General features: G+C 32.5%; 1 protein-coding gene across 8 annotated transcripts in view; it reads left to right on the forward strand.

Moving 5' to 3' along the window:
* PTPRC (protein tyrosine phosphatase receptor type C) overlaps positions 1-16,041 on the forward strand; it is a 133,737-nt gene that overhangs the window by 100,813 nt on the left and 16,883 nt on the right. For all 8 annotated transcript variants that reach the window (XM_023501842.2, XM_023501843.2, XM_023501845.2 and 5 more), the window contains 11 exons: positions 1,673-1,781; positions 2,072-2,106; positions 4,811-4,920; positions 5,768-5,858; positions 6,214-6,290; positions 8,238-8,274; positions 10,288-10,385; positions 12,192-12,317; positions 14,444-14,601; positions 14,891-15,026; positions 15,725-15,874. In XM_023501842.2, the coding sequence (XP_023357610.1) occupies positions 1,673-1,781; positions 2,072-2,106; positions 4,811-4,920; positions 5,768-5,858; positions 6,214-6,290; positions 8,238-8,274; positions 10,288-10,385; positions 12,192-12,317; positions 14,444-14,601; positions 14,891-15,026; positions 15,725-15,874 (1,127 nt within the window). The remainder of the gene's footprint in view (positions 1-1,672; positions 1,782-2,071; positions 2,107-4,810; positions 4,921-5,767; positions 5,859-6,213; positions 6,291-8,237; positions 8,275-10,287; positions 10,386-12,191; positions 12,318-14,443; positions 14,602-14,890; positions 15,027-15,724; positions 15,875-16,041) is intronic.

Consider the following 16,041-nt stretch of genomic DNA (forward strand, 5'->3'; position numbering starts at 1 on the left):
CAATCCTGGGACAATGGAGTCAACTGAACAGAAAGCTGAATCTATATTTTCCTCATTTATTAAATGGGGGTAATAATAGCACTTAGTTCCCAGAGTTGTTATAAGGAACTAATAAGATAATATTTGTAAAATTATTTAGATACTTACTTTGTAAATGTCACCTTTATTATTATTATTATTATAAATAGTAATTAGAAGAATGGTTTTTAAAAATGCATCTCAAAGGAATCTTTATACTCAAAATTAGTATAAAGAAATAGTTAATCCTTAAAGGAATTAAAACAGAAAGGCAATAGATAATGAGATGCAACTTGTAGATATAAGCTAAAGATATAAGTTCCTATGGCCTTTCTTAATTCTCTCGCCCAAAACAACAGGGTCATCCACAGACATGAAACATCTGCCAAGTTGAATTAAGAACTGAAGTTATTCATGACAAATATGGAAATATGTTTAGAAGTTATTCATGATGAATATGGAAATATGCATGTATTTAACCTATATGGGATTGCTTGCTGTCTTGGGGAAGGGAAGGGAAGAGGAGAGAGGTTTTGCAGAGGTAAATGTTAAGAGCTACCTTTGCTTGTATTTGGAAAAATAAAATACTATTTTAAAAAGAAAGAAAAAAAAAAAGAATTGAAGTTATTGGGATGATAGTTCCTAGTGGAAGAGGAAGAAAAGCACTTCATAATAAAGAAAGAACTGGTCTTAAATTCAGAAAGACCTGGGCTTAAGCCTTTCTAATAACACATGCTATCTTTGTGGAAAATTATTCAAAAAATCAGTTAGCTCCTTTGCTCTGGTCAATACTGTATGACCATCAGTTTCAGAGAAGATGCTTACAAATATTCATAGAGAGGGCTTGTTCATCCAGGAGTTCCTTATAAAAATGAAATCACAGTCTGTATCCACATTTATTGAATTTGTGTATATTTTGAATTGGGTATTAACATGCATCCTGGATAAAGGGACTAAAGATATTAAAGCCCCAGAAGTCTCATTAGAGATGGGGAAATTGCCAATGCCTGAAGCCATTGAAATCATACCATTTAAAAAGCCATCTATTTCTTCAATATATGAGGCCAGTCTTAGGCATATTTCTTCTTATTTGTTGGGATAATAAAAAATTATAGATCTCTTCAGTCCTATAATTCTAGGATTCTTAAAAAAATGTCAAAATAGGTGAGAGGCTTTGAAGCATTCTACATACATACTATTTTTAGAAGTGCATTAAGATTACAATTTGATTAATAAAAATAATGCCAGTCATTATTTTATTAGATTGAATATTCTTTGAGGGCAGAGATTGTGCCAGTTTTCTTTTTGTGTAAGCCTCCTATGGAGTACCATAACTTTCACTTTATATCTACTTAATGAATGTGTGCCTTGACTTGAATTAACATTACAAAAAAAGTTTTAGATTTTCTCTGATTTGTACCCATTTGGGAATTGTTATATATAAAGACCATGACCTCAAATGCTTGCAATACTACTTTAGCCTAATGAATGAATACTTTTAATTTAGTGATTTTTTTCAGGGGGCTTCAGTTGGTATAAAGTTAAGTATGAAAACTGTACAAAAAATGTTAGTAATCTAAAATGATGTTTTAAAGATATTTCACAGAAATATTTTGTTAAACTTTCTAAGTTCATTATTATTTTTATTTTATAGATAATTCCCATGCACTCATCATGTTTCTGACATTTTTGATTATTGTGACATCAATAATTTTATTAATTGTTCTTTATAAAATCTATGATCTACACAAAAGAAGATCAAGGTAAGTCATTTCTCTAAAACTGGGAAAAAATACAGTAATACATTTTAGCCAAAAGTCTTGACTCCATAAGACATGAATTGTCAAGAACCTATTAGCCAGGTGTGGGGTAGCCAAGAAGCTTGGAATAGGCATATTACAGTAGAATTTAGCACATATCTTAACAAGTCATTATATACAGATAAGTATAGGAAAAATAATTTGAGTTGACTAGGACCTTACCAATTGGAAGATCACAAGGTAATGATATTTAACTAGTACTCTGTCATAATCCTTTTTTTTTTTTTTAACAGTAGTACAGATGAACAGACAGAACTTGTTACAAGAGGTAAGCACTTAAAATTTTTGCTATTGGAAAATATTTTTTCTATCTTTGTTAATTGTCATTAAAATAATGTTGTCTGCCAGTACAAATAATACATCTTTAATATGACCTTTGAGGTAACAATAGAAATTTGTGAGAATAATTTAACTTAGCCTTTCACTCATTAAAAAATTAAGCCTTTAAAGATAGGCAATATTACTATATGTGAGGAAGAAAGGGAATGTATTCCTTGAATAGGAAATAGCAGAAAGAAAGATATTGAGTGAATAATAGGGAAAAAAAGAATTGTTTAGTTTGGCTAGAGAATGTAATGAGGAATTGTGTAAAATGGGAGTGAAAAGATTGGAAATAAGATTGGAAAGAAAGGTTGGAATCAGTCACCAAAAGGATGGGAATGCCAGGAAAAAAGATTTGTAATTTCTTTGAAATACAACAGAAATTCACCCAAGATTTTTAAGCAGAGGAGATACATAATTAGGCTTGCATATCAGAAATTTAGCGTGACAGAAAAAAAGTTTCTTATTCAGGGACAAAACAACTTTTTCTTCTATAGTCTTCTTCAGCTTCTCTTTTCCTGTGAAGAAAATGATTCATTTTAGAGTAAGTGATAACTTTTAAGAATTAGACACTAAAATTAGAAAAATAGAAAACTGTATTTTAAAAAATTGCCCTCAAAAAGGGGACTGTTTTCCAACATGAAACATCAAAAATTGCCAAATTCCAAAGCAGTTCTACACACTTGGGCTTTGGGGGTGGGGAGGTAGAGTACTCTCTAGGGCTTTTATTCAAGCATGTACATGTCTCATGTACATGTAGAAGTGGTTTTTTTTTTTTCATATCTTATAGACTTCTTAGACCTGCAAAGTTTTGTCTTATGGATCTGATACTTATGTAGATCAGAACCTGGAAAAATGTGGGAAGCTAGTACTCACTAAACTGCAGTATTTCTTAATTATAGAGTCCTTATCTTACTCATCTTTGTCCATCCTTCACTGTAGCACCTAATACAGTACCTGGTATGTAGCACTCAGTAAGAATTGAACTAATCAATAATTGAGCTTTTCCCATTAGAGTTTGTTTCCACTTAATTTGTCCTCCTTTGAAATGTGAAATAGAACAAGTCAGTCATTCAGTTTGTCCGTCTCAATCAATGAAAATAAATTAAGTGCATACTATGTGCTAGGAACTTTACTAAAAAAAAAAAGAGGATACAAATACATAAAAGATGGTCTCTATCCTCTGGAATTTACAAACTAATGGAGGAAGACAACACACAAAAGAAAGCTAAAAAGCTTGAGTGTGTGGTTGGGGAATGCTGGGTTGGGAACAGACAGATAAGGGCGGTACCCAAAGAAATGCTGCCTGGGAAAAAATGAGATGTTAGAATGAAGCTCCATCCTTAAATGGAGGTTTTAGAGTTTGTGACTCCATATTCCAATCACAGGGACAGAAGGTGTGATAGAATCTCGTAGACTTTTCTAACAATGAACTTCCAGGCAAGGGAAAAAAAATTACTTTCTAACTTCTACCCATTAATCAGTAAACTAATATGTATTTAAACATGGCCCATGAGAGAATTTGATATGCTTTACAATGGATATTCATTTTATGGAATGGTTTTCTTTTTTTTTTTTTTAATGGGGTAAATGGGGATGAAATAAAATGTTTCTGCTAATTATTTTTCTTAAATGTACTATGTACTGGGCACTATCCTAAATGATGGGGATACCAAAAAAAAAAAAAAAAAGAAAGAAAGAAAGAAAGAATCCCCACTCTCTAAGAGTGAGACTGAAGCAGCTAGGTGAATTGAACACTGAGACTGGAGTCAAGAAGACCTGAGTTCAAATTTAGTTTCACAACTTACTAGCTGTGTGACTCAAGCAAGTCTCTTATCTGTTGTCTGCCTTAGTGTCCTTGGTTGTAAAATGGAAATAGAATAGTGTCTGCTTCTCAGGGTTGTTGTGAGATTAAATGAGAAAATATTTGTAAAGAATTCAAACACAATGACTGCTATATCATAGATATTGGGGGGGGGGAAGGCTAATTTTTTCTAATTTTCAATGGAGGAGAAAACCCATAGGTAACTAAGTACTCACAGTAGATAGATAATAATCAGGAAAAGAAAGAAAGTAGGTTGAATTAGATCACCAAGATCTATAAATGGAAAACTAAGGAGTTTTTATTTTGTCCTAAGTGAATTAAGTATTGTTTTTCAGTTTTGATCCTTATTGAGGTTTTCTTGGCTAAATACTAGACAGGTTTGCCACTTTCTTCTCCAGCTAATTTTATAGATGAATAAATTCAGGCAAATAAGGTTAAGTGAAAATGCCCAGGATCACCCAGCTGATACATGTTTATGGCTAAATTTAAATTTCCTGACTACAGATCTGGCACTCTATGCAATGTGCTACCTAGTTGTCTGTGAATAGAAACATGGGAGTCATTACATGACTAAGGGACCAAAGTCTCTGTCCTCCTATAAATGATGTAAAGCAGTTATAGAGGCATGGAAATAACTAGATAGTGATCTTCAGAGCAACAAGAATAGAAACAAGGGAATTTCAGTGTGTTTATTCATTAATTGATCTGCTTCATTCCTTTAGTAAAGTTTGCTAAAGACCTAAGTTCCTTTTGTAAAAGGTAAAAAAATACTTTAGAATTATACATATAAAATGACTTTGGATTTTTCAAAAACTTTTTTTTAAAGATGATGAAAAACAAATAATGAACGTGGAGCCAATCCCTGCAGAGATGTTATTAGAAACATATAAGAGGAAGATTGCTGATGAGGGAAGACTTTTTCTGGCTGAATTTCAGGTATGTGTCTTTTAAAATGCAACCAAACTTTCTCTATCATATATCCGAATAACTCAATATTAACTTTGTTGAATCACACTTGACTTGACATTTAACGTTATGTAATAAAATATACTTTGTTGTTTTGGAAATCCCCAAATTTACAGTCAGTCAACACTTATTGTGTGCCTACTATGTGCTGAGGATAACAAAGAAAGAAAGATGGTCCAGGTTTTCAAAAATCTTGATCTAATAGGAGAGACAAAATTCAAACAACTATGTACAAACAAGATAAATACATCTAAAAAAATCAAACATTTTTCCTTAATTGTTTGCATTTATTTATTTTGTTTTTAATTTATAGAATAAAACAAGCATTTTTATCCTATAGTATAAGAAAGATGATTTCACATGAAATTGCCAATCTATGATGTACAACTTTGTATTCCTTTTAAATATATAATAATTATCAATGTAGTGCCCTTTTTTTTCTTTTTTCCTTCTCTATCCCTTTCCCACATCTTAGAGATGGTTACCATTAGACACAGATATGCACATGTATAACATATATATATAATATACATACTATATTATATAATTTATGTAAAGGATTCCATCCATACTTCTATTTATTAGTTTTCAAAAATGAAGTGTGAAATGAAATTTTAAATTCATTTTATCTTCTAACATTTTTTTCTTAAAGTACTAAAGGAAAATTCTAATATCTTAAAACAAATTAATTATTTGTAAATGTTTCTATTGTCAGGTTTAATCAGAAACTTGTCATTGTGTTAGTCATTTAGGCAGGAAGGCAACTGATACTTATAGAAGTATATGATCTGAAATAAAGGAATATTATGTCTTACAGAGCATTCCAAGGGTATTCAGCAAGTTTTCAAGTAAAGATGCACGCAAACCCCTTAATCAGAACAAAAACCGTTATATTGACATCCTTCCCTGTAAGTATTTGCATGTAATTGTTTTTCAGAATTTACTATGCTTACTTAGCCTGAGAAATATTGTATGGGCAGACTTGGTTCAGGACTTGTATCTGCTACACGTTGGCTATGTGACCCCAGGCAAATTATTTAACACTCCCCTGCAACACCCCACAAAACTTTCTAAGGTTTATAGTTTCTAGGGTGTCCATTTTAGTGGAAGAGATTTCTACATCAATGAGATCATTAATATATATATATACATATATGTATGTGTTTATGTATAAACATAACCCAAAACAAACAAAAAACCCTATGTACTCCATATGATAGTTTATTTCATAACTTTCTTTTCTTTCTTTTTAATCATAACTAGATGATCATAATCGTGTTGAACTCTCTGAGATAAATGGAGATGCTGGATCAGACTATATCAATGCAAGTTATGTGGATGTAAGTTAAAACAACATTCCAACTGTCTAGTTCTCTTGTCATTTAAGAGAAATGCAATGAATATTTTCCCTTTTTCTTTTGCTTATCATCAGTATAGTTGCCAAGCATTAATTTAATATTGTTATGACAGTTCTAATTATATTTCAAAAATGTCATGGATTTTAATTCCAATAATTTGGAATTTACACCAAATTAGGTGTGTTGTGTGGAAATCAATTCAGCCAGAAAAAGTCTTCCCTCATCAGCAATCTTCCTCTCATATGTTTCTAATAACATCTATAGGAATTTTTATAATATTATATAAAGTGAGCATATACATTATTAAAAATGTTTGCCTAACTGTATTTTTGAAAGGCAGCAAAGTTAATATAGATGCAGGCTCTGCCTTTAAGGATTCAAACCTAAAGGGGGAAAAAACTATAAATGTACAGGAGCATTAGTAGGATATACAGAAAGGCACATAAAAGTACAATTTATATATATGGACACATATACATATATAGAAACATAATGCATAGGTCAGAAGTAGGCACAGTTTATTTGTAGTGGGTAATGTGAAATTTATTATTGAGAAGATTGAGTCATTCAATACAGACATGTCATTCCTACACTAGGTCAAGTTAGGTAGAGAGAAGTGTTTTCTCTTTCCTCATTTATTAGGGAAAGCTCCATGAAAGTAGAAATTTATATGCTATTTTAATGCTATTAAAAGGGAGGCCACTTTTCTGGCATGAGGAATGGGAAGAAAAAAATTAATCTAGGCAGCATAAAAATCGAAACAAAAAGCATAGAACACTACTTTGACATCCACAGTATAAAAAAAATGGATTTGGGCATTTATATGTTTGGGGGAGAAGAATGCTTTGCTCAGAAGTGAGTTTGCAATTAACAAAATTTGTCTAATTAGTAAACAAATTGAACACATGAAATCTGATGATTAGGAAGTTACACTTAATGATCTAGGCAATGATTAAATAACGGTAAAAAGAAAAAAAGTTAAATGAAGTGAACTCTAAGGTTGTTTCAGGTCTAATTCTTTGATCCTACTATATAAAGTAATGATGGTAAAAAGATAGAGAGAGAAGATAATATGGTAGATCTCATATAGGGAGAAGTGCTATGGTTTGGAAGAGAAGGATTGAGATGAGGCAAAGTTTATGCTTCGGCCTTTTGCCCAGATTGTTAAATTTAATGACAATGAAGACATCAGTACTTGTTAAATCCCACATTTTCTAAAATGTTGTAGGGGAAATCAGACTAAAACAAGAGTTCAGTAGCTAATTAACCATAAAGAAGTTCAGAAATTCACTTAGTGAGATTAAACAGATTATTTCAAAACCTTGACATTGAAAGGAAAGAAGGAGATGAAACATTAGAGCTAGAGAATTCTAGTTAGGATAGGTATTTGATTTGGAATCTGGGATAAAATAGAGATGATCACTTAGATCACCTTTAAACTCTGATTTTCACACTAGATTCAGAGACAAAATACACCCTGGCTATAAATGTCATTTTCAAGTGCAAATTAAGCTGCTCAATCATTATGTCAAAAAACAAACAAACCCTAATTTAAAAATATCTAGAAAATTCATACTCCAGATTTGGAATGTTTGTGGTGATCTTCTCTTATTTCCATTGTAATTCCAAGGAAATATGCTCATTAAATTATGCCAGAGAGAATTTTGGACTTGAGTTTAAATCCTAACTTTAATACACATTACCATAAATAAAATAGTCAATTATTTTGAATCTCATTTTCCTCAATTAAAATTGGGATTATTACCCTGTAGCATATATTTTCTACAGCTTTCAATACAGCTTTCAAGCTTCATGTTTATACAAGATGTTCTAAAAATGTCAATTGTTAATATTAATGTTACTTCTACTAATCTTACTATTATTATTGAAAACTAATTAATAGGATATACTTGTTCATTTTTTAAACAGGGTTTCAAAGAGCCAAGGAAATATATTGCTGCACAAGGTAATCTCATAATATTTCATTCCTTTTCCATTTTCACATATTAAAATGTTTTTGGAGATTAATTAACAAGTATGTACTAAATTCCTATTATGTGCCAGGCCCAGTGCTAAGTTCCAAGTTTATAGAAACAAAACTGGCACAATCCTACACCCAGGAGGTTATATTCTAGTAGGAAGTTATAATATTAAAACAGGAGTAGAAGTCAAGCAATAGAGTTTTTGTCTAGATAATCACTAAAATTGGGAGTGGAGCCACAGGGTAGTAGCTTGTCCTTTCCTTTCTAGTACCAATGATGATATTGATTTGGTTATTGTGACCAGAGTCAAGATTAACACATAAAAGGTAGTGGTCCTGGGAGAAAGACCCTCCACAAGCAGAACATGATGTTGTCACTAAGTAGACTTTGATGTTCTGGGATACAACAATAGGGGAAGTCTGTGGTTGGCTGTGTCGGGTGAATTGAGGTGTTTTTTAACCCACTAACTCACCAATCAGCATGACTCAGTTCTGCTTCTTTATAAGCCCTTTCCCATTCTCCTACCTATCTAGTTGTTAGTGTTTCTCTCCTAAAACTAGCATGTACTTATGTTATTTAGGTAGCCAGGGGAGAAAGTGAATAGAGTGCCAGGCCTGGAGTCAAGAAGTCTGGAGTCTCTTCCTGGCTTCAAATCTGGCCTTAGACACTTAATAATTGTGAAACCCTGGGCAAGACATCTAATACTATTTGCCTCAGTTTCCTCATCTATAAAATAAGCTAGATCACTCCAATATCTTTGTCAAGAAAATCCTTGTAAAGTATGGGCTAGCTCCCTGGAGAGCCTCAGGGTCATCCAGAGTCAAGATAAATCAAAGTCCTTGATCTTTAGGGGGAGAAGTGACAGAGGCAGGCTTGCCAAAGATGTATCCTGGATTCTGGAGTCCAAAGTCTCCAGCCTCTCTCCTCCTCCTTGTCCTGCCGCCAAGTGCCTCTCATTTCTCTCCCTCCGCCCTCCAATTCTTGCTTACAATTATCTTACTACAAAACATTCAGCAAGCACCAATGGTGAGGAGAGCCATCATCCAAATATAGCTAACAGAAACATTGTCTCACATCAAATAGGTGGCCTTAAGTGCTCTCTTGTCTGATTCAAAGTTTCAGTCCTCTACAAATCCCAAATGGGATCATAAAGAGTTAGACACAACTGAACAACCACCATAAAAATTATGCTTTTTGTTTTTTAAGCATTGTGCCATAGAAAGCTTACTTGGAAGCCAGGAGGACCCTGGGTCAAGTTCCACTTGTGTCACATACTGAGCAAATAATTTAATGTCTCAAGTCCTTGGAAAATTTTAAATACAGAATTGCTAAGAAAATGCCAATCTGTTTTATCAGCGGAAATTTTCTCACTCAAGTCCTTTATATTAATGACATCACAAGTTCATTCCCAATTTATATCCCTATTATTTTATTTATTCTTAGCAACATAGATGATATGTCTGATCCCAAGTGGTTCATGGATTTCTTAAGAGAAGAACTTTTTATTGTTTTAGTTCCATGTCCTCATCTAGAACAGTATTAAGGAGGCACTAATTTAATTTGGTTGATTAGTTAAGGGCCCTACCTCCAGGGAATATAGAGGTAGTCTCTGGAGGCCCATTCTGAAGAATATCTGTTCCTAAAATGTAGAAGAAAAACAGTGACAGGGCGATTGACAATAGACTGTGTACAATACATAGATAGATACTGTCTGTGTAATTCTGGCTAAATCATTTAACCTCTGTCTCTCTCAGTCCTTATCTGTAAAATTTGTAATCTAAGCCAATCTAATATTCTACCTCCCAGAGTTCTTGTGAGGATAAAATTATATACCTCATATGAAGTGCTCTTTGCAAACATTAAAGCACTGCATCATTTCTCATCATTATCATTATTATTGTCACTACCACTATCATTGTCAGAATCATCATCACTATTATCATCATTATTACAAGGAATGGGAAAGCCTTATCAGTCAATGTGTCTTTATCTACCAGGTCCCAGAGAAGAAACTGTTGACGATTTTTGGAGGATGATTTGGGAACAAAAAGTAACTGTTATTGTCATGGTGACTCGCTGTGAAGAAGGAAACCGGGTGAGAGCTTCTTAATGTCATGAGAGTTACTGAGGGGAGAGATCACATGAGAAAGGACACTGACCAAGATAAAACAGTATGGCCTATTGGTCCTAGAAGCAAGAAGAACTGAGTTCCTACCTTTTAGGCTGATTAGCTCTGTGGACCTGAGCAAGCTATTGATACTGTCTGTATCTTGGTTTCCTATTTAAAATGAGGTTAATAATATCTGTAGTATCTACCTCCAGAGAAACAATGTTACATAATCGATAGAGGGATGCCCTCAAATGCAAAAAAGAACTGGATCCAAGTTCCATATCTGATACATGGTAGCTATATGTTCCTGGGCAAAATTATTAATTTCTCAATATTCTAGGCAATTCTGTAAAAATATAAGAAAGAAGGCATTGACATGCATTGATAGAAATAATTTCCTTCACTGAAAGGACATAGAAGTTGTGGTATACTCCTGTAATTCCAGCTACCAAGAAGTCTGAGGCGCTGAATCTAGGGGTTTTGAGGACCAGGACTATACTAATTGGGTGTCTACTTCAAGTATAACACTAATATGATGAACCTCCAGGAGTACAATAGCACCAGGTTGAATAAAGAGGAATGAACCAGACAATATCAGAAATATAGAAGGTTTAAGTTTCCAAGTTGATAAGAGTGGAATAAGGCCCATGAATAGTCCCCGCGTAAACAAGACATAAGGACCTAGCCTTAAAAAAACAAACTTAAAAATGAATAAATGTATAAACATTCATTTACATATTTATAAATGAATTGATGAATTAACAGATGAATGAGTGAATGTATAACTGAGTGAATAAGTGGATGGTTGGATGGATAGATGAATATATAAATTAAAGAATGGATGAGTGGACAGGTAGATGAATAAATAAATGACTAAATAGATGCATGGATAAGTATATAAATAAATAAATAAAATTTATTAAATGAACAGAAGGAGGAAAAAAAATGAATGAATGAATTTTACAAACTTTGAGTTTTGGAGTAGATCTATATTGTAATAAAGGGGTTTTCTTATGAGAAGGCTATCACTTAACCCATACATATTAAGTATCAGTTACACAAACACAAAGGTGAAATAGTTACTGTTCTTGAGGAACTTATTCTCCTTTGGAAAAACCAAACTTATTTATAAAAGTATAAATACAATACATACAAAATTAAAAAAAATAATTTGCATAGGGAAGGTACTAGCATCTAGAAGGATCCTAAAAGACTTTATATAAAAGCTGGTATTTGAGGTGAGTCTTGGAAAAAAATACCCTAGGATTTTAAGAGACAACAATGAAAGTGTAGCCCTGGGCATCTATGTAGACATGGATGTATATATGTAGACATGATAAATCCAGGAAAAAAAAAGACATAGACTCAAGTCCTTTGATATACACCAGCTGTGTGATCATGAGAAAAACACCATCCAATTTGTGCCCAATACAATTTTTAAACTCTGAGTACATATTTATCTTTATGAACAAGTGAAGGAGATTTCTTTATTGTGAGTTCCTTTCACCACTGAAATCAGAGCTCTGGAACAAATCATAGAGCTATGCATGATTAATATTACAATTAAGAGCTAAAACATAACCCACATTGAATATATGTATATACATATGACATTTTAGCATATTTAACAATTTTCCCTATTTAAATTTGTCTATTTATCAATAGGAAGTAATTGAAGATATATGAGTGGTGGGTGAATGGTTATAATATATGTTTTAGGAATATCAACATAAAGCTTGGTTAACTGAAAAAGAAAGTCATTAAGAAAAAAAAAACTTTTTATTTTTATAGAACAAGTGTGCAGAATACTGGCCAACAATGGAAAAGGACACTCAAATTTATGGAGATGTTATTGTAAAGATAAATGAACACAAAATATGTCCAGATTACATTGTTCGGAAACTGAATATCACAAATGTAAGTTAATTTCTATTGTATAATATTTGTCTATCTTTTTGGGGGGAAGAGACTGATACTAAGTTTTGATAATGAATAAAGAAAATATAATTTTTGGATTGGGCGGGGCTTTTTTCCCAGCTTTTGTGAATGATGGGTGGCTTAGGATATCTTAATGCTGTTTCACAAGATGGTAAAGTTATATAGGATCAACTGTTAAAGAAGTATCTGTCAATGTCATTTATGAATATTCATACAATTAGGATGTTCAAAGGAAGAAAAAAAGCTATCATTTATACCCTCAGAAAATCTTTTAAGAGGAAAGTAGAATTAATAATTATGAAAGGGACCATGTAAAGATATAAAGTATTAATTGATGTTAACTGTACAAAGTAATCAGAGTTCAAAAGAGAAGAGCTTGATGGGAGGGGCAACTGGAGCTTTGTCTCAGGATGTACAGTTTAGAGGACAATGGCAGCATTTGCAGTGCTTTAAGAGGATAAAAGCAACTGATCTAAAACCTATTTAACAAGAATATTTAAACTAAAAAGTGCATCTGTTTCCTTCTCCAAAATCTGCTGCCCAAATGAACTTTAAGACCTAGCTCACTGCACTTTCTCTCCCCAATTTCTCCAATAGTCTTTCAGTGACTCAGGCTTTTGTTGCACACCTCCGTGGTTCCTTCTACTCCCAATAAATTTAAGGTGTATTTTATGTCATTTAATCTCAGTGCAAAATTTTCTAGGTATAACTTTTCAGGGAAGGAAGAGATAGATTTAGGATGGAAAAATAGTCAACATGCTTATTAAATGCTTACTATGTGCCATATATACAAAGAAAAATACAAAAATAATTCCTGTTTTTTAGGAGAATGCATCCTGTTGGAAGTTAAATAGTAAAGCCAGAAATCTAAATGAAGCAGTTGAAAATTTTATAGAGTTTAATTTGTAGAAGGACTTTCTATTACTTTGAAATTACTTTCTGTTAGATCTAGATAATCTTCCCTCAAAAGAAGTTCTATGGTTTATTTCTTTTAAGGCTTTCATTTCTTTATTTCATTGTGAATCAAAGTCAGTAGATAATAAGGACATGCATGATTAGCACTTTCCTAAAGGCTTTTTGTTGGGTAAATTTCATATCTGATGAACCACAACTAAGTTACCCAATAAATAGTCATGGGCAGAAACTATTAGCATGCAATGTCATTGCATGTTTTTTTTTTATTATTTTTATTATTACATTTGGTAGCATTGGTATGTTTTAGTATTAACAAAGCAATGGCAAATTATATTTTTTCTTGTCTTTTTTTCTCTTCTATTTACTCCTGTTCTCTCATTTCTCTTTTCTACCTCCTTCTTCTCTCTCTCTCTCTCTCTCTCTCTCTCTCTCTCTCTCTCTCTCTATATATATATATATGTATATATATATATATATTCCTATTTACTCCTATATTACACACACACACACACACACACACACACACACACACACACGCCTTATCCTATCAATCTAAATATATTTAAACCCTACCTGACTCTAAAATTGACATTTACCTGCAATCCACTATGCTGAAATCAAGACAAAACTGAGGAATAATTGGAGATTGACTTTGCCTCAGTTCTATATTATTACATCTTAAGTGGTTGTTTTCAAATGTCCTCACTAATCTAGGCAGCAGCTTACCTCTTAAGGAGTAAATTGTTTCATGTTTTGGAAAATCTGATTATTTTATATCCTAAATAGCCCCATTCACTATTAAGCAACTACTAAGCAATAATATTTATAGAAATGATGAATATGAGAACATTTTATAAAAATTTTCACACTTCTTTGTCAGGATGATGAAATTCCTTAGGCTTTGTAGCTCCACTTAATAACTACTTTATTGTAAATACATGTTATTCTTAAATGTTTTTTATTACTTAGTCACTAGATAGAAAACAGATTATGCCTGAAAAGGGTATTTCTTTATCCTACTACTAAATGCTTCATACTTGCATGAAAATTTACATACCTCTATCTCTCTCATCTCTTTATCAATAGTGATATCTGTAACTTTATAATCTTTTCCCCTTGCCATTATTTACATAGGTTAATTTTTCTTTAAGAAAAATGGTCTCAATAAAAAAATATCTTGTCTTGATTAGAAAAGAGAGAAAACATCTGGAAGAGATGTTACACACATTCAGTTCACCAGCTGGCCTGACCATGGGGTACCAGATGATCCTCACCTGCTTCTCAAGTTGCGTCGAAGAGTTAATGCCTTCAGTAATTTTTTCAGTGGTCCCATTGTTGTCCATTGCAGGTATGTGACTCCAGGAATGATTATCAAGAGACTACCCAGAGCTCGACATATAAAAGCATGTATTTGTCTTTCTCCTTGGAAAATTGCCAAATGAGAAAGAAAGTCAACAAGAAAATTATATTCTTTTTCATGCTATAAACTGCATTTATTTTCCCTTTAGGAAAATATTACCATTCTAAATATTATTATTAAATTTTATTAATATTATTAAAGTATTACATATTAAATATTAGCATTCTAAAGTAATTATTGTCTCTTTGAAATTTTCATATTTTTCCACTTTTTTCAGTGCTGGTGTTGGCCGAACAGGTACCTACATTGGAATTGATGCTATGCTGGAAGGACTAGAGGCTGAAAACCAAGTGGATGTTTATGGCTATGTTGTAAAGCTTCGGCGACAAAGATGTCTCATGGTTCAAGTGGAAGTATGTATTCAGTATTTGATGAGAATGCAAATATTTTTGCTAGATGTAATATGAATTTAGGAGGATCTCAAAGCTGCAAGAAGTAGAAAGTGTTGTCTTTCAGATTCCTTGGAAGTTGCCCCACAAATCATAATTTGCAACAATCTACTTGGATGATATTCATTCAATCATTGATTCAAAATAGTTTATTAAGTACCAGCACTGTATGATATATTCAACTTGTGGCTAGATACCATCAAAACTTTGATGAGGATATTCTTTCCTCTACATTTGAATGAGCTCTACAATGGTCTTCAGCAAACTGGAATGCTACAACCCAAGAGATTGTGGATGGTTTTATCTATAAGTCGAATTTCAATAACTCAGAGGAATATTGAGTAGAATATAAAATGTAGCCTATATTAAATAAGTTCTCTTTTTCTAATCAGATATACTGAGAATGGCCTCATATGTCTGTAGTGTGACTAATTTTAAGTAGTATCAGATTTAGCATTTTTATTTGTAGCAATAGCAGCAGAACTATAATTTACTGATATTTTATATGTTTATATAAATGTTTATATATGTTTATATAATGTTTATATAAATACATATATATGGAAAGAATATATGTATGTGTGTGAAAAAGAAAGAGAGAGAGAGAGACATAGTGATAAATGAATATGTATTAACTGCTTATATTGTCTTTGAAACATCAGACACAATACATCCTGATCCATCAGGCTTTGGTAGAATACAATCAGTTTGGAGAAACTGAAGTGAACATGCAAGAGCTACATTCCTATCTAAATAACATGAAAAAGAGGGATCCACCCAGTGAGCCTTCTCCATTGGAGGCAGAATTTCAGGTAAATATATTGGTCATACAATACACCATTCAAACATTTAGTTAAAGGTTGTGGGTCAAAACTGTCATATCACACTACCTGGCTAGTTAAATGTCAATCTTCATCTTTATATTCCATCTCTCATTTTAAGGAAGTTGTATATGTTTGCCTTTTATTAGAACTGTGTT

This window comes from Sarcophilus harrisii, chromosome 4 (genome assembly GCF_902635505.1).
Source record: "Sarcophilus harrisii chromosome 4, mSarHar1.11, whole genome shotgun sequence".
NCBI classification, from domain to species: domain Eukaryota; kingdom Metazoa; phylum Chordata; class Mammalia; order Dasyuromorphia; family Dasyuridae; genus Sarcophilus; species Sarcophilus harrisii.